At 43.7% G+C, this 25962-nt stretch overlaps 1 protein-coding gene across 1 annotated transcript in view; it reads left to right on the top strand.

Moving 5' to 3' along the window:
• The window catches only part of LOC311131028 (uncharacterized protein), a gene marked incomplete at both ends in the record, with an annotated part of 129038 nt that overhangs the window by 49901 nt on the left and 53175 nt on the right, over positions 1-25962 (top strand). The window contains one exon of the mRNA XM_084163853.1: positions 10751-11959. Coding sequence (XP_084019979.1) covers positions 10751-11959 — 1209 coding nt within the window. The remainder of the gene's footprint in view (positions 1-10750; positions 11960-25962) is intronic.

Below are 25962 nucleotides of genomic sequence, written 5' to 3'. Positions count from 1 at the left end.
GAAAATCCCCAAATACAGATGTGTGAAGCTGATACAGACATACCCAAGACAACTCAAAGCTGTAATCGCCGCCAAAGGTGCTTCTACAAAGTATTGAATCAGGGGTGTGAATACTTAATGTAAATGAGGTATTTCATTTTCATTAAATGTGCTAACATTTCTAAAAACATGTTTTCACTTTGTCATTATTAGGTATTGTGTGTAGATGGGTGAGAAAAATATATATTTAATCAATTTTGAATTCAGGCTGTAACACAACAAAATATGGAATACGTCAAGGGGTATGAATACTTTCTGAAGGCACTGTAGCTGTCTAATAGGGATGTGCATCTTTACCTTTCAAGACGATTCAATACGTACAGTTGAAGTCGGAAGTTTACATACACTTAGATTGGAGTAATTAAAACTCGTTTTTCAACCACTCCACAAATTTCTTTTTAACAAACTATAGTTTTGGCAAATCGGTTAGGACATCTACTTTGAGCATGACACGAGGAATTTTTCCAACAATTGTTTACAGACAGATTATTTCAATTATAATTCACTGTATCACAATTCCAGTAGGTCAGAAGTTTACATACACTAAGTTGACTGTGCATTTAAACAGCTTGGAAAATTCCAAAAAATGATGTCATGGCTTTAGAAGCTTCTGATAGGCTAATTGACATAATTTGAGTCAATTGGAGGTGTACCTGTGGATGTATTTCAAGGCCTACCTTCAAACTCAGTGCCTCTTTGCTTGACATCATGGGGAAATCAAAAGAAATCAGCCAAGACCTCAGAAAGAAAATTGTAGACAAGTCTGGTTCATCCTTGGGAGCAATTTCCAAATGCCTGAAGGTACCACGTTCATCTGTACAAACAATAGTACGCAAGTATAAACACCATGGGACCACGCAGCCGTCATACCGCTCAGGAAGGAGACGCGTTCTGTCTCCTAGAGATGAACTTACTTTTGTGCGAAAAGTGCAAATCAATCCCAGAACAACAGCAACGGACCTTGTGAAGATGCTGGAGGAAACATGTACAAAAGTATCTATATCCACAGTAAAACGAGTCCTATATCGACATAACCTGAAAGGCCGCTCAGCAAGGAAGAAGCCACTGCTCCAAAACCGCCATAAAAAAGCCAGACTACAGTTTGCAACTGCACATGGGGACAAAGATCGTACTTTTTGGAGAAATGTCCTCTGGTCTGATGAAACAAAAATAGAACTGTTTGGCCATAATGACCATCGTTATGTTTGGAGGAAAAAGGGGAAGGCTTGCAAACTGGCTTAACCACAACAAAGTCAAGGTATTGGAGTGGCCATCACAAAGCGCTGACCTCAATCCTATTGAACATTTGTGGGCAGAACTGAAAAAGCATGTGCGAGCAAGGAGGCCTACAAACCTGATTCAGTTACACCAGCTCTGTCAGGAGGAATGGGCCAAAATTCACCCAACTTATTGTGGGAAGCTTGTGGAAGGCTACCCGAAACATTTGATCCAATTAAACAATTTAAAGGCAATGCTACCAAATACTAATTGAGTGTATGTAAACTTCTGACCCACTGGGAATGTGATGAAAGAAATAAAAGCTGAAATAAATCATTCTCTCTATTATTGGACTCCCGAGTGGCGCAGTGGTCTAATGCACTGCATCGCAGTGCTAGCTGTGCCACTAGAGATCCTGGTTTGAATCCAGGCTCTGTCGTAGCCGGCCGCGACTGGGAGACCCATGGGGCGGCGCACAATTGGCCCAGCGTCGTTGAGGGTAGGGGAGGGAATGGCCGGCAGGGATGTAGCTCAGTTGGTAGAGCATGGCGTTTGCAACACCAGGGTTGTGGGTTCGATTCCCACGGGGGGCCAGTATGAAAAAATAAAAAATAATGTATGCACTAACTGTAAGTCGCTCTGGATAAGAGCGTCTGCTAAATAAATACAATTATTATTCTGACATTTCACATTCTTAAAATAAAGTGGTGATCCTAACTGACCTAAGACAGGGAATATTTACTAGGATTAAATGTCAGGAATTGTGAAAAACTTAGTTTAAGTGTATTTGGCTAAGGTGTATGTAAACATCCGACTTCAACTGTATCTAGATACATATTTTCTGATACGATACAGGAACAACACGTTTTAGTTAAACTATTTGGTGCGATTCGGTTTGATTAGAAAACTCATTGATTTGGTTCGATGCACTAACATTTGTTGCATAAACACATGAATTTCCATTCTAAATTAAAATCTGCAGATGGAGTTTGAGCTGGGCCTCTCTGAGCTGGATCTGTGTGTGTTTGTGTGTGTGTGTGGTGTATGTGTGTAAATGATGTATGTCTATAGTGTATGTAGGCACCTGAGCTGAGCCATAAGGGAGACTAGGCATCTACCACCCCACTATCAGATTAGGGTGGGCAATGAAGCCTGTTTTTTGTCCCCTCACCTTTGTTCTGAAATCACTATCACCCACTAATTAACTTGTCATTTTTGCAGATTAAGTGTTTTTTCGTTTACAAATTAGCCAATTAATATATAGCACAACTTTGGATTTCACCCCCATGGTTTTGACCATTTGGCTGTTAAACAGAGTTCTCTTCTCCTCTCGCTTTGGCCATGCAGTGCGCCTAGCAAAAGTGATTGCTGTCCTCATTATGAAATTATCAACTTTACCCTGTATATCTGAAAATGACCATATACACTGATTGTTTAAAGCAAAACTACCAAAACTATTGCTGATGCTGAACTTGAACAATCAAAATAAAATATATTGTAAGCCCCTTTTAGCAGATATAGCCAGATGAGAGATGTGTCTCCGGTAGCTTACTTTTATTATGGAAAAACACAAATTTAAACAGCGTATAGATAACAATAACCTAGCAAATTACATAGGTTGTCACTCAACTAATAAAGCCTAATATCACATAAAGCCATTTTAGCATTTGAATGCTGAAGGTGCACATCAGTTGTGCAAGATCAGGAACAGGCAGCCTACCTCGCGTTGGTAAGTGTGCGAAGCTGGGCACAGTGCGCAGTTTGACTAGGCTACTGATATTGGATGGGGTTATTCGGCATGCTAAATGACTTGTAGATCAATGACTGTCAACACAGTTACATGCAGTTCAACACTGAAGGAGAGGACGCATCACTTGTCACAAAAGATTAGATATATTTTTGGAAGGTAGAAAGAATTTAATATGAGCAACAACAACAACTAAAATAACCAGCGATTCATAACGTTTGAATCTATTTTGTGACTGATGCTACGTTTGGATCGGTTTGGGATCCGCAGACTAATGCACCAGGGACAAATGCATATCTGTGAATCTTTACATCCCTACTGTCTAATACAGTAATACCCTGAAGAGATGCACCACTGAAAACCAACCCACACAGTTTGTCTGAATAATTCATTGTGTAGATACAGTATGGTGTAGTATATTAACTAGAAGGAGCATAGTGGTGTGCTTAATCTGAATAAGCAATGGTGTAGAGCAGGGTTGGGGTCAGAAAGTAAACCAAATTCCAATTCCATTTGAATTTTTTTCTCATTGAAAAGCATTGAAGAGAATTGGAATTTCAGTGCACTTGCTGGATTGTCTGGAATTTAAAGTTTTGAGAATGACACAAATACTAATTTTCACAAAATCTGCTGCCTCAGTTTTGATGATGGCAATTTGCATATACTCCAGAATGTCATGAAGAGTGATCAGATTAATTGCAATTAATTGCAAAGTCCCTCTTTGCCATGAAAATGAACTTCATCCCAAAAAAACATTTCCACTGCATTTCAGCCCTGCCACAAAAGGACCAGCTGCCATCATGTCAGTGATTCTCTCGTTAACACAGGTGAGAGTGTTGACGAGGATGCAAAGGCTGGAGATCACTCTGTCATGCTGATTGAGTTAGAATAACAGACTGGAAGCTTTAAAAGGAGGGTGGTGCTTGAAATCATTGTTCTTCCTCTGTTAACCATGGTTACCGGCAAGGAAACACTTGCCGTCATCATTGCTTTGCACAAAAAGGGCTTCACAGGCAAGGATATTGCTGCTAGTAAGATTGCACCTAAATCAACCATTTATCGGATCATCAAGAACTTCAAGGAGAGAGGTTCAATTGTTGTGAAGAAGGCGTCAGGACGCCCAAGAAAGTACAGCAAGCGCCAGGACCGTCTCCTAAAGTTGATTCAGCTGCGGGATCGGGGCACCACCAGTGCAGAGCTTGCTCAGGAATGGCAGCAGGCAGGTGTGAGTGCATCTGCACACACAGTGAGGCGAAGACTTTTGGAGGATGGCCTGGTGTCAAAAAGGGCAGCAAAGAAGCCACTTCTCCCCAGGAAAAACATCAGGGTCAGACTGATATTCTGCAAAAGGTACAGGGATTGGACTGCTGAGGACTGGGGTAAAGTCATTTTCTCTGATGAATCCCCTTTCCGATTCAATCAATCAATCAATTTTATTTTATATAGCCCTTCTTACATCAGCTAATATCTCGAAGTGCTGTACAGAAACCCAGCCTAAAACCCCAAACAGCTAGTAATGCAGGTGTAGAAGCACGGTGGCTAGGAAAAACTCCCTAGAAAGGCCAAAACCTAGGAAGAAACCTAGAGAGGAACCAGGCTATGAGGGGTGGCCAGTCCTCTTCTGGCTGTGCCGGGTGGAGATTATAACAGAACCATGCCAAGATGTTCAAAAATGTTCATAAGTGACAAGCATGGTCAAATAATAATCAGGAATAAATCTCAGTTGGCTTTTCATAGCCGATCATTAAGAGTTGAAAACAGCAGGTCTGGGACAGGTAGGGGTTCCATAACCGCAGGCAGAACAGTTGAAACTGGAATAGCAGCAAGGCCAGGTGGACTGGGGACAGCAAGGAGTCACCACGGCCGGTAGTCCCGACGTATGGTCCTAGGGCTCAGGTCTCTCAGTTGGCTTTTCATAGCCGATCATTAAGAGTTGAAAACAGCAGGTCTGGGACAGGTAGGGGTTTCGTAACCGCAGGCAGAACAGTTGAAACTGGAATAGCAGCAAGGCCAGGCGGACTGGGGACAGCAAGGTGTCATCATGCCCGGTAGTCCTGACGTATGGTCCTAGGGCTCAGGTTCTCAGAGAGAAAGAGAGAACGAGAGAATTAGAGAGAGCATACTTAAATTCACACAGGACACTGGATAAGACAGGAGAAGTACTCCAGGTATAACCAACTAACCCCAGCCCCCCGACACATAAACTACTGCAGCATAAATACTGGAGGCTGAGACAGGAGCGGTCCGGAGACACTGTGGCCCCATCCGAAGAAACCCCCGGACAGGGCCAAACAGGAAGGATATAACCCCACCCACTCTGCCAAAGCACAGCCCCCGCACCACTAGAGGGATATCCTCAACCACCAACTTACAATCCTGAGACAAGGCCGAGTATAGCCCACAGAGGTCTCCACCACAGCACAAACCAAGGGGGGGCGCCAACCCAGACAGGAAGATCACGTCAGTAACTCAACCCACTCAAGTGACGCACCCCTCCTAGGGACGGCATGAAAGAGCACCAGCAAGCCAGTGACTCAGCCCTTGTAACAGGGTTAGAGGCAGAGAACCCCAGTGGAGAGAGGGGAACCGGCCTGGCAGAGACAGCAAGGGCTGTTCGTTGCTCCAGAGCCTTTCCGTTCACCTTCACACTCCTGGGCCAGACTACACTCAATCATATGACCTACTGAAGAGATAAGTCTTCAGTAAAGACTTAAAGGTTGAGACCGAGTCTGCGTCTCTCACATGGGTAGGCAGACTGTTCCATAAAAATGGAGATCTATAGGAGAAAGCCCTGCCTCCCGCTGTTTGCTTAGAAATTCTAGGGACAATTAGGAGGCCTGCGTCTTGTGACCGTAGCGTACGTATTGGTATGTACGGCAGGACCAACTCGGAAAGATAGGTAGGAGCAAGCCCATGTAACGCTTTATAGGTTATAAAGCGTTACATGGGCTTGTCGGAGGACAGACCATTCACAGAGACACATGGGCTATGTCGGAGGACAGACCATTCACAGAGACAAACTGATATCTTTCCGACAGGTAAGATCTAAACCAGGCCAGAACTTGTCCGTGTAGACCAATTTGGGTTTCCAGTCTCTCCAAAAGAATGTGGTGATCGATGGTGTCAAAGGCAGCACTAAGGTCTAGTAGCACGAGGACAGATGCAGAGCCTCGGTCTGATGCCATTAAAAGGTCATTTACCACCTTCACAAGTGCAGTCTCAGTGCTATGATGGGGTCTAAAACCAGACTGAAGCATTTCGTATACATTGTTTGTCTTCAGAAAGGCAGTGAGTTGCTGCGCAACAGCTTTTTCTAAAATTTTTGAGAGGAATGGAAGATTCGATATAGGCCGATAGTTTTTTTATATTTTCCGGGTCAAGGTTTGGCTTTTTCAAGAGAGGCTTTATCACTGCCACTTTTAGTGAGTTTGGTACACATCCGGTGGATAGAGAGCTGTTTATTATGTTCAACATAGGAGGGCCAAGCACAGGAAGCAGCTCCTTCAGCAGTTTAGTAGGAATAGGATCCCGTATGCAGCTTGAAGGTTTAGAGGCCATGATTATTTTCATCATTGTGTCAAGAGATATAGTACTAAAACACTTAAGTGTCTCTCCCGATCCCAGGCCCTCGCAGAGCTGTGCAGATCCAGGACAGCTAAGCCCTGGAGGAATACGCAGATTCAAAGAGGAGTCCGTAATTTGCTTTCTAATGGTCATGATCTTTTCCTCAAAGAAGTTCATGAATTTATTACTGCTGAAGTGAAAGCCATCCTCTCTTGGGGAATGCTGCTTTTTAGTTAGCTTTGCAACAGTATCAAAAAGAAATTTTGGATTGTTCTTATTTTCCTCGATTAAGTTGGAAAAGTAGGATGATCGAGCAGCAGTGAGGGCTCTTCGGTACTGCACGGTACTGTCTTTCCAAGCTAGTCGGAAGACTTCCAGTTTGGTGTGGCGCCATTTCCGTTCCAATTTCCTGGAAGCTTGCTTCAAAGCTCGGGTATTTTCTGTATACCAGGGAGCTAGTTTCTTATGACAAATGTTTTTCGTTTTTAGGGGTGCAACTGCATCTAGGGTATTGCGCAAGGTTAAATTGAGTTCCTCAGTTAAGTGGTTAACTGATTTTTGTCCTCTGACGTCCTTGGGTAGGCAGAAGGAGTCTGGAAGGGCATCAAGGAATTTTTGTGTTGTCTGAGAATTTATAGCATGACTTTTGATGCTCCTTGGTTGGGGTCTGAGCAGATTATTTGTTGCGATTGCAAACGTAATAAAATGGTGGTCCGATAGTCCAGGATTTTGTGGAAAAACATTAAGATCTACAACATTTATTCCATGGGACAAAACTAGGTCCAGAGTATGACTGTGGCAGTGAGTAGGTCCAGAGACATGTTGGACAAAACCCACTGAGTCGATGATGGCTCCGAAAGACTTTTGGAGTGGGTCTGTGGACTTCTCCATGTGAATATTAAAATCACCAAAAATTAGAATATGATCTGCTATGACTACAAGGTCTGATAGGAATTCATGAAACTCAGAGAGGAACGCTGTATATGGCCCAGGAGGCCTGTAAACAGTAGCTATAAAAAGTGATTGAGTAGGCTGCATAGATTTCATGACTAGAAGCTCAAAAGACGAAAACGCCATTTTTTTTTTTGTAAATTGAAATTTGCTATCGTAAATGTTAGCAACACCTCCGCCTTTGCGGGATGCACGGGGAATATGGTCACTAGTGTAACCAGGAGGTGAGGCCTCATTTAACACAGCAAATTCATCAGGCTTAAGCCATGTTTCAGTCAGGCCAATCACATCAAGATTATGATCAGTGATTAGTTCATTGACTATGACTGCCTTTGAAGTGAGGGATCTAACATTAAGTAACCCTATTTTGAGATGTGAGGTATCACGATCTCTTTCAATAATGGCAGGAATGGAGGAGGTCTTTATCCTAATAAGATTGCTAGGGTGAACACCGCCATGTTTAGTTTTGCCCAACCTAGGTCGAGGCACAGACACAGTCTCAATGGGTATGGCTGAGCTGACTACACTGACTGTGCTATTGGCAGACTCCACTAAGCTGGCAGGTTGGCTAACAGCCTGCTGCCTGGCCTGCACCCTATTTCACTGTGGGGCTAGAGGAGTTAGAGCCCTATCTATGTTGGTAGATAAGAGGAGAGCACCCCTCCAGCTAGGATGGAGTCCGTCACTCCTCAGCAGGTCAGGCTTGATCCTGTTTGTGGTTGAGTCCCAGAAAGAGGGCCAATTATCCACAAATTCTATCTTTTGGGAGGGGCAGAAAACAGTTTTCAACCAGCGATTGAGTGCTGAGACTCTGCTGTAGAGCTCGTCACTTCCCCTAACTGGGAGGGGGCCAGAGACAATTACTCGATGCCGACACATCTTTCTAGCTGATTTACACGCTGAAGCTATGTTGCACTTGGTGACCTCTGACTGTTTCATCCTAACATCGTTGGTGCCGACGTGGATAACAATATCTCTATACTCTCTACACTCGCCAGTTTTAGCTTTAGCCAGCACCATCTTTAGATTAGCCTTAACGTCGGTAGCCCTGCCCCCTGGTAAACAGTGTATGATCGCTGGGTGATTCGTTTTAAGTCTAATACTGCGGGTAATGGAGTCGCCAATGACTAGGGTTTTCAATTTGTCAGAGCTAATGGTGGGAGCCTTCGGCGTCTCAGACCCCGTAACGGGAGGAGTAGAGACAAGAGAAGACTCAGACTCAGACTCCGACTCGCTACATAATGGGGAAAACCGGTTGAAAGTTTCTGTCGGCTGAATGAGCGACACCGGTTGAGCATTCCAACAGTATTTCCCTCCAGAAGCCATGAGAAAGTTGTCCGGCTGCGGGGACTGTGCGGGGGGATTTATACTAACGTTACTATCTGTACTTACTGGTGGCACAGACGCTGTTTCTTCCTTTCCTACACTGAAATTACCCTTGCCTAACGATTGCGTCTGAAGCTGGGCTTGTAGCACAGCTATTCTCGCCGTAAGGCGATCGTTCTCCTGTATATTATGAGTACAGCGACTGCAATTAGAAGACATCATGTTAATGTTACTACTTAGCTTCGGCTGTTGAAGATGTTGACGAACCATGTCCAGATAAAGCGTCCGGAGTGAAAAAGTTGAATAAGGGAAAAAAGTTGCGATGGAAAAAAGGAAAATAAAGTAAAGTAAAGTAAAGTTGGCAGCAAAAACGCACAGGAAAATGACTCTTCTGTCTCGGGATAAAACGTCCGGGGTGAAAAAGTTTAACGAAAAAAGATGAGTGAGGACAAAACTAAAAAGTTGGTAAATTTGTTGAACACAGAGATTGATTAAACGTTTATTAAAAGTAAAACGTGAATAGTTTGGCAGGTAGCCGATTGTTTGGGGCATCCGGAAAACACCTTGTCCGGAGAAGACAAGGTGAGCGCTACCATCAGTCCTGTGTCATGCCAACAGTAAAGCATGTGACCATTCATGTGTGGGGTTGCTTCTCAGCCAAGGGAGTCGGCTCGCTCACAATTTTGCCTAAGAACACAGCCATGAATAAAGAATGGTACCAACACATCCTCCGAGAGCAACTTCTCCCAAACATCCAAGAACAGTTTGGTGACGAACAATGCCTTTTCCAGCATGATGGAGCACCTTGCCATAAGGCAAAAGTGATAACTAAGTGGCTTGGGGAACAAAACATCGACATTTTGGGTCCATGGCCAGGAAACTCCCCAGACCTTAATCCTGGGAACTTGTGGCCAATCCTCAAGAGGCGGGTGGACAAACAAAAACCCACAAATTCTGACAAACTCCAAGCATTGATTATGCAAGAATGGGCTGCCATCAGTCAGGATGTGGCCCAGAAGTTAATTGACAGCATTGCAGGGCGGATTGCAGAGGTCTTGAAAAAGAAGGGTCAACACTGCAAATATTGACTCTTTGCATAAACTTAATGTAATTGTCAATATAAGCCTTTGACACTTATGGAATGCTTGTAATTATACTTCAGTATACCATAGTAACATCTGACAAAAATATCTAAAAACACTGAAGCAGCAAACTTTGTGAAGACCAATGCTTCAATGAAGGACAGTGTTTTAATTGTACTTTTTTTTATTATTTTTTTACGTTTTTACTGTTTTATATAGGGATTGGTTGAGTGTAGCTTGGTTTGAGGCCTAGGAGAGTGTCAATGGAATGAGAAAAGTGACAGAGTATGAAGTGTAAAATTGCATTGGCCAGTTTCTCTTCATGTGTGTGCTGATCCTGACACACGGTGTGGGTGTGCTACTGCGCTTTGTGCTGGAATACAAACAGCTGCACCATTATTTGAACGACGATGGGAATAAATGAGAATAAATATTTTCACTGATATAGCAGGAATTATAGTACACTGTTGCCGTGACTGAGGGTTTGCCTCCAGCATAACAATGTATAACCATCCTTCCTGGGGAGCTACACAACAACCAATCACCATTTAATGTCTTACACTTGATTTCTGTTTGGATATGGAAAACACTGTAAACAATGCCACACATCTGGGTATAAAGATATAAGAATGGATAAATAATATAAAAAGGATCATATATAATGAAACTATTGATTTGAATTATTTAAATATAATGACTGCTGCTCTGGAGGCAGCGTGGCAGCCGTATGTTATGATTGCTAATTCAGTGTGCATTTAATTAAAATAATACAACCGATTTTCCTCCCACGCTAAGCTAATGAATGTGTGTTGTCCCCCTGCAGGATTCACAGCACTGGGGCCTGGTGGTAGTAGCAAGGCCGTGGAGGCTGTGAATGTATCAGGAGGCCCCCTCCATGGCACCAGGTACGAGCTGGCTTCATCCCCAGGGGCCCCGGCATCAGCCACAGGTAGCCAGCTGAGATGGGCCCTCAAGGCCATGAAGGACTCCAAGCTGGGGGACCCGGGACAGGGACACGTAGCCTACTTGGGGAAGAGTTCCACCTGGGAGCCAATGGAGGCCAAAGCGGGGCCCCTGGAGGTCATGACCCTGCCTACCAACCTAGAGAACTACTCTGGTGAGGGGAGGGACCAGGATGAGGACCACAGCATCCCCCGAGCCATCCTGGAGAGAGAGGAGGGGGATAAAGAGACAGAGACTGAGGGAAGCGGGAGAGGAGCGAACCACTTACCAAGAGGCTTTGGATCTAACGGTAACACCAACCCAGCCAGTGATGTCAGCAGCAGCACAAAGCCTCCTGTGTCTGGACTGAAACCCACCCAGACCCAGAGCCAGACTGTAGCAGAACACACCACTATCTCCCAGTGGCAGCTGGTGAACCAGCCCACCACCTCACCTGCAGCTGCTGCTGCTTTTTCTGCTGCTGGCTCCAGCCAGGGTCCGGGGGGAACCGCTGAGGAGGCCAGAGGAGAGATTGTCTATGTCCGACGCCCCACTGAGAAACTGCTTCCAGCCACCTCCAGTAAGAAAGATGGCTTCCCCCCTGTGATCAGGAAGCAGAGCCTGAACACAGCCAGAGTGACTGAGAGACAAAGCAGCCCAGATGAGCCCACCACACCTGGGGTGACCTCCAGACCTGCAGACCCTATGGAGCCCCTGACCACCATCAAAACCTCCACAGCAGACACCAAGAGAACAGATTCCACCAAGGAGCCACCGATCTCCATCGCATGGGTTCCGGTGGAGAGAGAGAAGACAATCAGTACCACACCTCTGACTGGAGATGGACCACAAACGGCCACAGCTTCCACTCAACTGACCACTCCAGTGTCCATTCTGAAGAGCAGCGATCGTGAGGCCGAGTCCAGGTTGGCCGTTTCAGAGTCGTTCGTGGTGGGAAAAGGGTGGAAGCCCTTGGGAGGGATGAACCCCAAATCTAAAGAGGACAAAACCCCTGTGATCACAGAGAAGACAGGGAAGACCCCCTTTGGTGTCTTTGTGCCCACCTGGGGCTATGACCTCATCCCTTCAGGTAGGTTTTATTTTGTCTATATTATCCTCAACATTATCAGCCTTTATGTAATCATGCTGTATAATCATATCATCTATTCCTCATCATAATATGCTGCTAATACGTAGGAGGGGAGCTGAGGCCCCATTATCTATTTCATGATGTTGCCCATGCTCTTTGTCTGTCTTTTTCACTGTCTCTCTCGCTCTCTTCCCATCTCTCTCTCTTCCTCTTTTTCTCCCTCCAATTCCCTCTTTCTCTCTCTCTCTCTCTCTCTCTCTCTCTCTCTCTCTCTCTCTCTCTCTCTCTCTCTCTCTCTCTCTCTCTCTCTCTCTCTCTCTCTCTATATATATATATATATATATATATATATATATATATATATATATATATATATATATATATATACCGGTGTGTGTGTATATATATATATATATACACAGTGGGGAGAACAAGTATTTGATACACTGCCGATTTTGCAGGTTTTCCTACTTACAAAGCATGTAGAGGTCTGTAATTTTTATCATAGGTACACTTCAACTGTGAGAGACGGAATCTAAAACAAAAATACAGAAAATCACATTGTATGATTTTTAAGTAATTCATTTGCATTTTATTGCATGACATAAGTATTTGATCACCTACCAACCAGTAAGAATTCCGGCTCTCACAGACCTGTTAGTTTTTCTTTAAAAAGCCGTCCTGTTCTCCACTCATTACCTGTATTAACTGCACCTGTTTGAACTCGTTACCTGTATAAAAGACACCTGTCCACACACTCAATCAAACAGACTCCAACCTCTCCACAATGGCCAAGACCAGAGAGCTGTGTAAGGACATCAGGGATAAAATTGTAGACCTGCACAAGGCTGGGATGGGCTACAGGACAATAGACATGCAGCTTGGTGAGAAGACAACAACTGTTGGCGCAATTATTAGAAAATGGAAGAAGTTCAAGATGACGGTCAATCACCCTCCGTCTGGGGCTCCATGCAAGATCTCACCTCGTGGGGCATCAATGATCATGAGGAAGGTGAGGGATCAGCCCAGAACTACACGGCAGGACCTGGTCAATGACCTGAAGAGAGCTGGGACCACAGTCTCAAAGAAAACCATTATTAACACACTACGCCGTCATGGATTAAAATCCTGCAGCGCACGCAAGGTCCCCCTGCTCAAGCCAGCGAATGTCCAGGCCCGTCTGAAGTTTGCCAATGACCATCTGGATGATCCAGAGGAGGAATGGGAGAAGGTCATGTGGTCTGATGAGACTGAAGAAGAAGGATGAGTACAACCCCAAGAACACCATCCCAACCGTGAAGCATGGAGGTGGAAACATCATTCTTTGGGGATGGTTTTCTGCAAAGGGGACAGGACGACTGCACCGTATTGAGGGGAGGATGGATGGGGCCATGTATCGCGAGATCTTGGCCAACAACCTCCTTCCCTCAGTAAGAGTATTGAAGATGGGTCGTGGCTGGGTTTTCCAGCATGACAACGACCCGAAACACACAGCCAGGGCAACTAAGGAGTGGCTCTGTAAGAAGCATCTCAAGGTCCTGGAGTGGCCTAGCCAGTCTCCAGACCTGAACCCAATAGAAAGTCTTTGGAGGGAGCTGAAAGTCCGTATTGCCCAGCGACAGCCCCAAAACCTGAAGGATCTGGAGAAGGTCTGTATGGAGGAGTGGGCCAAAATCCCTGCTGCAGTGTGTGCAAACCTGGTCAAGACCTACAGGAAACTTATGATCTCTGTAATTGCAAACAAAGGTTTCTGTACCAAATATTAAGTTCTGCTTTTCTGTTGTATCAAATACTTACAGTGGGGGAAAAAAGTATTTAGTCAGCCACCAATTGTGCAAGTTCTCCCACTTAAAAAGATGAGAGGGGCCTGTAATTTTCATCATAGGTACACGTCAACTATGACAGACAAAATGAGACATTTTTTTCCAGAAAATCACATTGTAGGATTTTTAATGAATTTATTTGCAAATTATGGTGGAAAATAAGTATTTGGTCACCTATAAACAAGCAAGATTTCTGGCTCTCACAGACCTGTAACTTCTTCTTTAAGAGGCTCCTCTGTCCTCCACTCGTTACCTGTATTAATGGCACCTGTTTGAACTTGTTATCAGTATAAAAGACACCTGTCCACAACCTCAAACAGTCACACTCCAAACTCCACTATGGCCAAGACCAAAGAGCTGTCAAAGGACACCAGAAACAAAATTGTAGACCTGCACCAGGCTGGGAAGACTGAATCTGCAATAGGTAAGCAGCTTGGTTTGAAGAAATCAACTGTGGGAGCAATTATTAGGAAATGGAAGACATACAAGACCACTGATAATCTCCCTCGATCTGGGGCTCCACGCAAGATCTCACCCCGTGGGGTCAAAATGATCACAAGAACGGTGAGCAAAAATCCCAGAACCACACGGGGGGACCTAGTGAATGACCTGCAGAGAGCTGGGACCAAAGTAACAAAGCCTACCATCAGTAACACACTACGCCGCCAGGGACTCAAATCCTGCAGTTCCAGACATGTCCCCCTGCTTAAGCCAGTACATGTCCAGGCCCGTCTGAAGTTTGCTAGAGTGCATTTGGATGATCCAGAAGAGGATTGGGAGAATGTCATATGATGAAACCAAAATATAACTTTTTGGTAAAAACTCAACTCGTCGTGTTTGGAGGACAAAGAATGCTGAGTTGCATCCAAAGAACACCATACCTACTGTGAAGCATGGGGGTGGAAACATCATGCTTTGGGGATGTTTTTCTGCAAGGGGACCAGGACGACTGATCCGTGTAAAGGAAAGAATGAATGGGGCCATGTATCGTGAGATTTTGAGTGAAAACCTCCTTCCATCAGCAAGGGCATTGAAGATGAAACGTGGCTGGGTCTTTCAGCATGACAATGATCCCAAACACACCGCCCGGGCAACGAAGGAGTGGCTTCGTAATAAGTATTTCAAGGTCCTGGAGTGGCCTAGCCAGTCTCCAGATCTCAACCCCATAGAAAATCTTTGGAGGGAGTTGAAAGTCTGTGTTGCCCAGCGACAGCCCCAAAACATCACTGCTCTAGAGGAGATCTGCATGGAGGAATGGGCCAAAATACCAGCAACAGTGTGTGAAAACCTTGTGAAGACTTACAGAAAACGTTTGACCAGTGTCATTGCTAACAAAGGGTATATAACAAAGTATTGAGAAACTTTTGTTATTGACCAAATACTTATTTTCCACCATAATTTGCAAATAAATTCATTAAAAATCCTACAATTTGATTTCCTGGATTTTTTTTTTCTCATTTTGTCTGTCATAGTTGACGTGTACCTATGATGAAAATTACAGGCCTCTCTCATCTTTTTAAGTGGGAGAACTTGCACAATTGGTGGCTGACTAAATACTTTTTCCCCCCACTGTATATATACTCCTGTCCATCCCTCTTCCTCTCTGTTGGGCATCAGAGAGTGCAGCTGTAAACAAAGAGGGGCTGTGAACTGGTTCAATGGAAGCAGCCTTAGTGTAGTAATTAGAGGGTCAGGGTTAGTGCAATTAGGCAGGCTGTGAGAGGCTGAGATCTTAGGCCCCGGCAAATCAATGTTGACAGAAGCTAGAAGATGCAAGCTGTAATTGACTCTCCCTCCCCCCGTCTCTCGCCGAGAAAGGCCCTTTGTCCATGTTCAGAAGGATACAGCATGTGTAGACTTGTAAACATTGAGTCACCCTGATGGGAATGGGTTCTAAGCCTCACCCATGCATTTTTTACTCTGCAATGAAGGCAGGAAGGGAAGGTAACATCCTTGGTTGAAGAGTTTTGTCTCGTGGCTTCGTTTGAAATCCATACAGTAGGGCTGACTTCCTGCTTAGAAAGTTATAGTGAAATATTTAGAACCTATTTCAGTGCAAAGTTCATGTCCGGGAAAGGAACACTGATGTCCTATGTAGAATAAATGACTTTGATTGAATAATGCAGCATAACACATCTGGTAGCTGCATATCTTGGAATGCATGCCTCAAACATCCTTTATCACTCTGTACCACTTAGTTTCCTACATCTAACCACATCCAGCTGGATTAAGTGAGCAGGTAAATAAAAGGGTAGATCAGGGCCCAGGGTGAGTGGAGAGAAGGGGATGAGAGGAGGAGGAGGGGCAGTGTTTGTCCTCTCTTACTGCTGCAGGTGGAAGTTCATAAGCCCCTTTAATCAATGATCAGCTACTGCAGTAACACTGTCCCCCGAGACCCACAACACAGCCCAGATCTGTGCTGGAAAAATAGCCTCGCTCTCTCTGTCTTCCTATCGCTACCGCTCTCTCTCTCTCTCTCTCTCTCTCTCGCTCTTGCTCGCTCTCTTTTTCTCCTTCTCTCTCTCTATCTATCTCATCATGATATCAGTATAGAGTAGTGTTGTAATGTGCTGGTCTTAGCCCCCTCCCCTTTAGCAGAGGGTTGTCTTTAATGGATGCTTCTCTAATGACTGTAAGTCGCTTTGGATAAAAGCGTCTGCTAAATGGCATATTATTATTATTATTATTATTATTATTTAATGTAAAACATGTAAAGTGTGGTATTCCGTAAGGCAGCTGTCTTGGCCCTTTACTGTTTTCTATTTTTACTAATGATCTACCTATAGCCTTAAAGCATGTGTGCCTATGTACGCTGATGATTCAACCTTATACATGTCAGCAACCACAGCTAGTGAAATCACTGCAACCCTAAACAAAGAGTTGCAGTCAGTTTTAGAATGGACGGCTAGTAATAAACTAGTCCTGAACATAATATAATTTGAGATATTATCTCAAACTAAAAGTATTGTATTTGGTACAAATCATTCCCTAAGATCTAGACCTCAGCTGAATCTGGTAATGAATGATGTGGCTGTTGAGCAAGTTGAGGAGACTAAACTTCTTGGTGTCACCTTAGACTGTAAATTGTCATGGTCAAGGCATATTGATTCAATTGTTGTAAAGATAGTGAGAGGTCTGTCTGTGATTAAGACTAAAGAGATGCTCAGCATTTTTAACACCACCGTCGACCAAACAAGTCCTGCTGGCTCTAGTTTGATCTAATCTTGACTATTGCCCGGTGATATGGTCAAGTGCTGCTGCAAAGAAGGACATAGAAAAGCTGCAGCTGGCCCAGAACAGAGCAGCACGTCTTGCCCTTCAATGTACACAGAGGGCTAATGTCAACAGTATGCATGTCAGTCTCTCTTGGCTCAAAGTAGAGGAGAGATTGACTGCATCAATTCTTGTTTTTTTTTTGAAAAATTAATGTGTTGAAAATTCCAAATTGTCTGTATAATCAACTTGCATATGGCTCTGACAGACATACTTACCCCACCAGACATGCCACCAGGGGTCTCTTCACAGTCCTCAAATCCAGAACAAATTCAAGGCAAGGCACAGTATTATATAGAGACATGATCACATGGAACTCCCTTCTATCTCAAATGACTCAAGCAAACTGCAAAATGTGCTTTAAAAAAAATTAATAAAACATCTCACAGCCTCTGACCTAATTAACTCATAGGCATATGTATATGTACTAATGTATGTATGTATGTATGTGTAACTGTCCGGAGGACCTTTTTTGGTTCTATTGTTCTCATTTTAAATTTGTGTTGTTCAGTCCCTGAGCTGTTCTTGTCTATTGATGTTCTGTATTATGTCATGTTTTATGTTTTGCGTGCTTCAACAACAGCTATTGGGGATCCTACTAAAATACTAACACTAACTATCCATTTATAACATGGTTTTAAGACCAGCTAGGCTCTATTTCAACCAATACTCCACTTCACTACCACTCCCCCATCTCTCTGCCTCACATGCCCTCCAGCTAAACACATACAGATACAGATGGACCCACATACACCAGGCTCCCGATGGGATAAATATGCATAATCACACATGTGTAGTCCAGGAGCCCCAGACACACACATGGACACATACGCGTACGCATATACACACACACGCAAACACACACACATAAACACACACACACAAACACACACAAACACACACACACACACACACATTGAAATCAGGACAGGTTAATACACTAGAGTATTTAGGCCTAATGTAAACATGCATACATTTAATTGGAATTTCCCTTTAATTCTCTAGAGTCTAACGATGTTGGGGGAATTGCTTTAAGAAGATCATACCATGGATCATTTAGCTATTTCATTTAGAATTTTAGGACCCTTTTTAGGTATAAAAAACTATATCGATATTTGATAAAATATTGAATTTGGCCTTTAGCACCAAATCCCATAGAAACGCATTGAATAACACATTAATAAATGGCAAAAAAGACAGTCAAAAAATAAATCATAAGGAATAAGGTTTTGAAGTGTCTGTCCTATACCATTCGACAGACGTTTTCGTGAGAAGACTGATTTTTGGGATGTCTCATGGTTTGACAAACATCAATGTAGCTCGGCCACCTTCCACCAGAAATATCCTTAAACAGACAGATTTTGATGGGGATGTTACTTACAGTACCAGTCAAAAGTTTGGACACACCTACTCATTCAAGGGTTTTTCTTTATTTTGACTATTTTTTACATTGTAGAATAATAGTGAAGACATCAAAACCATGAAATAACACATATGGAATCATGTAGTAACCAAAAAAGTGTTAAACAAATCAAAATATATTTTATATTTGAGATTTTTCAAGCTGCCTTAATGACAGCTTTGCACACTCTTGGCATTCTCTCAACCAGCTTCATGAGGTAGTCACTTGGAATGCATTTCAATTAACAGGTGTGCCTTGTAAAAAGTTAATTTGTGGAGTTTCTTTCCTTCTTGATGCGTTTGAGCCAATCAGTTGTGTTGTCACAAGGTAGGGGTGGTATACAGAAGATAGCCCTATTTGGTAAAAGACCAAGTCCATATTATGGCAAGAACAGCTCAAATAAGCAAAGAGAAACGACAGTCCATCATTACTTTAAGACATGAAGGTAAGTCAATACGGAACATTTCAAGAACTTTGAACATTTCTTCAAGTGCAGTCGCAAAAACCATCAAGCGCTATGATGAAACTGGCTCTCATGAGGACCGCCACAGGAATGGAAGACCCAGAGTTACCTCTGCTGCATAGGACAAGTTCATTAGAGTTAACAGCCTCAGAAATTGCAGCCCAAATAAATGCTTCACAGAGTTCAAGTCACAGACACATCTCAACATCAACTGTTAAGAGGGGACTGTATGAATCAGGCCTTCATGGTCGAATTGCTGCAAAGAACCCAATACTAAAGGACACCAATAAGAAGAAGAGACCTGCTTGGGCCAAGAAACACGAGCAATGGACATTAGACCGGTGGAAATGTGTCCTTTGGTCTGGAGTCCAAATTGGAGATTTTTGGACGGTGTATTTTCCACCGTAAAGCATGGAAGAGGAGGTGTTATGGTGTGGAGGTGCTTTGCTGGTAACACTGTCTGTGATTTATTTAGAATTCAAGGCACACTTAACCAACATGGCTACCACAGCATTCTGCAGCGATACGCCATCCCATCTGGTTTGGGCTTAGTGGGACTATCATTTGTTTTTTAACAGGACAATGATCCAACACACCTCCAGGCTGTGTAAGGGCTATTTTACCAAGAAGGAGAGTGATGGAGTGCTGCATCAGATGACTTGGCCTCCACAATCCCCCGACTTCAACCAAATTGAGATGATTTGGGATGAGTCGAACGGCAGAGTGAAAGAAAAGCAGCCAACAAGTGCTCAGCATATGTGGGAACTCCTTCAAGACTGTTGGAAAAGCATTCCAGGTGAAGCTGGTTGAGAGAATGCCAAGAGTGTGAAAAGCTGTCATCAAGGCAAAGGGTGGCTATTTGAAATATATTACTACATGATTCCACATGTTATTTCATCGTTTTGATTTCTTCACTATTATTCTACAATGTAGAAAATAGTAAAAATAAAGAAAAACCCTTGAATGAGTAGGTGTGTCCAAACTTTTGACTGATACTGTCACGATCGTTGAGAGATGGGTCAGACCAAGGTGCAGCGTGGTATGCGAACATGTTTATTAAATCAAATAAACATTAAACAAAACAAGAAACAAGAAACAACGTAACGTGAAGTCCTCAGGCTAAACACATACAAGCCTAACACGGAACAAGATCCCACAATTAAGGTAGGCAAACAGGCTACTTAAGTATGATCCCCAATCAGAGACAACAAGCGACAGCTGTCTCTGATTGGGAATCACACCCGGCCCAACATAGAAATACACTACCTAGATCACAAACATAGAATTTCCAGCATAGATTCTCACGCCCTGACCAAACCAACTAAAGACAACAGGCCTCTCAAGGCCAGGGCGTGACAGGTACTCACCAGTGCATCAATAGACTCTAAGGGGTTAATTACTCTTCCTCATTTGCATAATGTATGATCTAAAGCAAATTTACTCAGTGACATTATGACAGAGTATCTGGAAATGGAGGTGAAACTATATTATTTCATATTCAAGTATACTGCAAATGACTTGTAAAAGTCTTCCGCCATATATCCTCCTCCTTGTTTACGATCTGCTTCATACTTCACAAGGTAACCCTGCACGAAATTTACACAGAGACTCCCAATTTGGCATTCGTGTGCAGAGAGTGATAGAGCAGAAGGAGAAGGAGGCTTACAGTGTGCAGCCTGTCTGTCGGACCCTTAAATTACCATCTCCAATCTTAGACTCTGTCTGAGAGGTGGCAAACAGGAAATAGGATGTCTGTGAATTATGGCCTCCTTGGCTAAAGCTTTGCCAAGGCTCTTAGATGGATCAGACCCACCGCACATTAATAACCAAGAAGCCCTGGATTGGAGTGTTACATTTGGGTTGGAGAAAACAGCTTGCCATACTGTATGGCCCCTGTCTGCGGATTTTGTCTCCAGCCTTTGTACGAGGCCTTGAGACTGTGGTGTCTGTCTGACTCTGTGAGAGGCTGTGCTGTACCCATAGACCTAGAGTATTGATTTTCTCTGTCCTGTTTCTGTCAGGGTGCCTCTTCCAGTTCCTTCCAGTTTATGTACACTGCATGACCAAAAGTATGTGGACACCTGCTCATTCCAAAGTCATGGGCATTAATATGGAGTTGGTCCCCACTTTGCTGCTATAACAGCCTCCACTCTTCTGAGAAGGCTATCCACTAGATGTTGGAACATTGCTGCGGGGACTTGCTTCCATTCAGCCACAAGACCATTAGTGAGGTCGGGCGCTGATGTTGGGCGATTAGGCCTGGCTCGCAGTTGGCGTTCCAATTTATCCCTAAGGTGTTCGATGGGGTTGAGGTCAGGGCTCTGTGCAGGCCAGTCAAGTCCTTCCACACTGATCTCGACAAACCATTTCTGTATGGAACTCGCTTTGTGCACAGGGGCATTGTAATGCTGAAACAGGAAAGGGCCTTCCCCAAACTGCCACAAAGATGGAAGCACAGAACCGTCTAGAATGTAATTGTATGCTGTAGCGTTAAGATTTCCCTCCACTAGAACTAAGGGGCCTAGCCCGAACCATGAAAAACAGCCCCAGACCATTATTCCTCCTCCACCAAACTTTATAGTTGGCACTATGCATTCGGGCAGGTAGCGTTCTCCTGGCATCCGCCAAACCCAGATTCATCCGTCGGACTGCCAGATGGTGAAACTTCATTCATCATTCCAGAGAACACGTTTCCACTGCTCCAGAGTCCAATGGCGGCAAGCTTTACACCACTCCAGCCGACGCTCGGCCATGGAAACCCATTTCATGAAGCTCCCGACGAACAGTTATTGTGCTGACGTTGCTTCCAGAGGCAGTTTGGAACTCGATAGTGAGTGTTGCAACCGAGGAAAGACAATTTTTTTTACGCGGTACGCACGATTTTATACACCTGTCAGTAATGGGTGTGTCTGAAATATCAGAATCCACTAATTTGGAGCAGAGTGTATTTTATTACTCCTCTGCTAATTGTTATGTCTCCTTTCGTAATAATGTTTAGAGAGCCTCCTTGGCCCTTGGTGTTGAGGCACGCCACAATCAATGGCCCATTTTGGCCCCCAAGGCCCTTAGCTAACCTCAGCAAGAATCCCTACACTCATCACCACCATTAACACGACTTCACCACAAAACCTCTACCATTCCCTCGTTTCTCCTCTCCATCTTTCCCTCCAGTCCTCTTTTCTGTTCCATGGCCATTTTCCATCTCAAACGTTCATGCTAGATATAATCCCATCCCCTTCGCCGGGTGCTTATTTAATGAATGGGGATTTGTTAAAGCGGCACCTTGGGGAAACTGTACTCCATGGAGGAGGAAAAGATAAAGAGGGTTACGCTAACTGTGCAGAGCATTGGCCTTTTGTGTTCTGGTAACAAGGGGAAACAAAGGAAGGAACCAAAGTGTTGAGAATGAGCAGACTGGTGAGTGTCTCTTTGGGTTATGTAGACACTGCCGCCTCACTAATACACAATTGTGCTCTTCCCGGTTCAGGATCCCGCTGGGTTTCCTTATGTGGCTTTATATAGAGAAGTCCCAAAGAGAATCCTGTCTTATTTTAGGACATCCTATTGAAGGAAAAGTATCCAAATGAGATATTTAATTTATTTTGGATCTGTATGCAGTAAGTGTATTGTAGGAAGACTTCCTCTCCACTGTGTAAGCGCTGAAGCTCCATCCATAGTGTTGATGTATCTGTACTGCTTCTCTGAGAGAAATGGTCCCGTGGTGGAGCAACTTCAAGTGCTACTCACAGAAAGGTTATATAACATTATGATGCAAAGCACTGTGAGGGCAACACCATGTGTACCCTCTGCATTATAGGCACATTTATAACACTTTAGATCACAGGTGACAAACGTATTCCACGGTGGGCTGAGTGTCAGCGGGTTTTCGCTCCTCCCTTGTACTTGATTGATGAGTTAAGGTCTAGGGCTTAATTGAAAGGCAAAACTAAAAACCTGCAGACACTAGGCCCTACTTGAAATACGTTTGACACCCCTGCTTTGGATCCAATGCATGATACATAATAATCACAAACAGATTTTATTATGCGTAATAAAAACCCTTACGAAGAGGGTAGTCATAGGAAGTGTCACCAATATTGCTTTTGTGAGATTACAGAAGTTTTTTTATTCCATTTTGAAACAAAAACTCTCACTGAAACAGACTGAAAGGGCTGTTACACTATCGCATTTTTTATCAAGAAAAAAACACAATTTTCCTTAACTTCAACAATACACCATTGGCAGAATCTGTGACAACGATATTTTGATGGATGTACAGCCAAGTTCCAATTATAAATAGTGAATGACTGAATCCCTGTGCTGTTCTGGAGAGGGGAAATAGTATAATAATCTTCTACAAATATAATGGAGTTTTTTCTTGGAGCCCCCTGAAAGCACATTGTGAGACATTCTTTACAGCACTGTAGTTCAACTAAGAGAACAAGAATAGTGAACGGCTGCTTCCCAGATCCTTGTTTCTCTGTATGCTGCTGCATATGGTGTTTGATCCTTCAGGGTTGTGTTCATTGATTGCTGTGTTCTGTACTGTTGCATTCAGAAGAGTTCATAATCATTAGGGTGCTCAGACTGGGAATATCATAGTGGGCGGTATTCTAGTGGACGACTGTGTCTTCTTCGGGGTCATTAAGTCTTCACCTGGCATGACTTCCCTAGCCTAGCATGGCTACCAGGCACTTCTTCCCTAGCCTAGCATGGCTACCTGACACTACTTCCCTAGCCTAGCACGGCCCCCTGGCATTACTTCCCTAGCCTAGCATGGCTGTGAGTGTTTGAAATTAGTGCTCAGTCATTCCACAGAAGATAATTAATATTATTCGTCCCTGTGGGCTAGATACATTTATGTAAACAAACTGTCTCTATGGAAGATAAAACAGCAGAGTACAAACCACAACCAAGATTAAATCTAATGTCCTCAGTGGTTGTCTGAACATTTGGGCTGTTTAATCTACAAAAATCTTCACTTTATTCCGGTCATTCCGTTTTAGATGGCCGTAAACGACAGTAGCAAAAGACCTCTATCGAGCCATATGTCATCCTATTAAAAAGTGTAATTGCGGTCCTCTGTAGCTCAATTGGTAGAGCATGGCGCTCGTAACGCCAGGGTAGTGGGTTCGATCACCGGGACCATCCATACATAAAAATATATGCACACATGACTGTAAGTCGCTTTGGATAAAAGCGTCTGCTAAATGGCATATTATATTATTATTATTATTATTTGATGTGTTTCATTCAAAACCGTATCAGTCTTTTATTGTTTTGTACAGCACAGGCTCCCCGCGGGTGCGTTGAGTCTTATAAACCTGCAAATCACATCACCTCTGTGTCCCAGGAAGTAGGAAATTAAGCTGCGGGTCTGCAGGCGGAGGGCTGTCAGTCAGTAGAATATAATACCCTCAATAGACGCTTTGTCCTCGTCTGCAGAATGGGATCCCTCTAAACTGCAGCTCTGACCTGGATGGAGCCGGAGCCAGAGGAAGCTAGGATAAAGTATTCAGTCCTATCTGATTATGCATGGGGACTCAGGTTCCACCACTGATGTGTCATTTCACCACAGCTTCTATCCCCCAGGAGAACAAAGACCCAGACAGAGTCACAGACAACCTGTTTCCCTATCCGGTCTCCTGTCTCTTCACCCCGCTTCTTATTTCTCTCTGACAGAATGCGATCACATAGCGCTTAGAACCTTGCATTCATGCCAAGATAACGATAGAACCACCACTGTCTTATGCATACAGTATGCCTTACGACATTTGAAGGAGGCTGTCCACGTTCCAATAATGATACAGTATATTAGTTTTGCATTTTGCAGCCAGATTTACCTAGAGATGTGCTGAAATCAAGGTTCACTGGGAAGATGATGAATTCATAGAGTATTTTTTAGTTGCGGGGCAAGAAACGGAACCCAGCTGGTTTTGTGAGTTGTGAGATGGTTCCTCTACTTCAGAAGACGTTCCAGTTAGTTTGGAGGCAGTGAGCTCATTGCAGTCACATCACATCATGCAATTACCAGCTTGGGGAGAGGGAAATCTGGCTGTGGAGGGCATGATGGTGTGCCAGGCATGCCAGGTGGTACCCAGAGAGTTCACCCACAGAATGGGGCGGTAAAAGGGGGAAGAGGCGGAAGATATTGAGGGGCTGGTTCACTTTGCTATACTTTGCTATTAGCAGCCCTCTGTAGCCTCCAGCATGGCAGTGCTCCTATTAGAGAAGCTGTCAGCAGCAGACATGAATAGTGGAACAGAAACAGAACAGCAGGCAACGTCTGCCATCAGAGATCCAACTCTAGCGAGGCCATAACCACAGCTGTACTCTCCTCCTACATAACTGATGGTTTTGTATGAACCGTCATGGTTGGGTAGGTTACTTTCTAAATGTAATCCGTTACAGTTACTAGTTGTCCAAAATTGTAATCAGTAATGTAACTTTAAAATTACCCAAACTCAGTTACTTTTGGATTACTTTCACCTTGGAAAAATAACACAAAAGGATCCATCAAATGCATTTGGTGTGTCATCATAGTGGTCTCTGACTACTGGTCAGACCCCCTCAGTTGGAACAAACTTGCACAATTTTTAAATGCTGAATTGAATGTCATTGAGAAAACAGAAAGGTGTCATAATGTATTCTTTTGCAAATATCCTTTCTGAATTTAAAAGTTAGAGTAATCATCTAGTTTTTCAGAAGTGTCTATAAACCGATTACAATATTTTTGCTGGTAACGTAACTGATTACAGTTCATTTTTTGTAATCAGACTACATGTAATCAGTTACTCCCCAACCCTGTGAACCGTACACAAAAGACTGTATGCTCCTCGAGACGTTGGGTATATGGTGTACAGTATACACTAAAAGGGTACACTGTCTGCTATGATTTCCAACGGCTCTCCTACCTAGTCCTATCTCTGAAAAAAGCTGAAGATGGGGGTGAAAACAAACCATTGCTAGTAGAAAAACAAAGCTAGTAGAATCTATTTGTGATGGTAATGAAGGATGGATTATTTTCTCAGGAGTGTGACAG

Source organism: Coregonus lavaretus (genome assembly GCF_964263955.1).
Source record: "Coregonus lavaretus genome assembly, chromosome: 6".
Taxonomy (NCBI): Eukaryota; Metazoa; Chordata; class Actinopteri; order Salmoniformes; family Salmonidae; genus Coregonus; species Coregonus lavaretus.
This window is presented reverse-complemented; position numbering and strand designations above follow the sequence as displayed.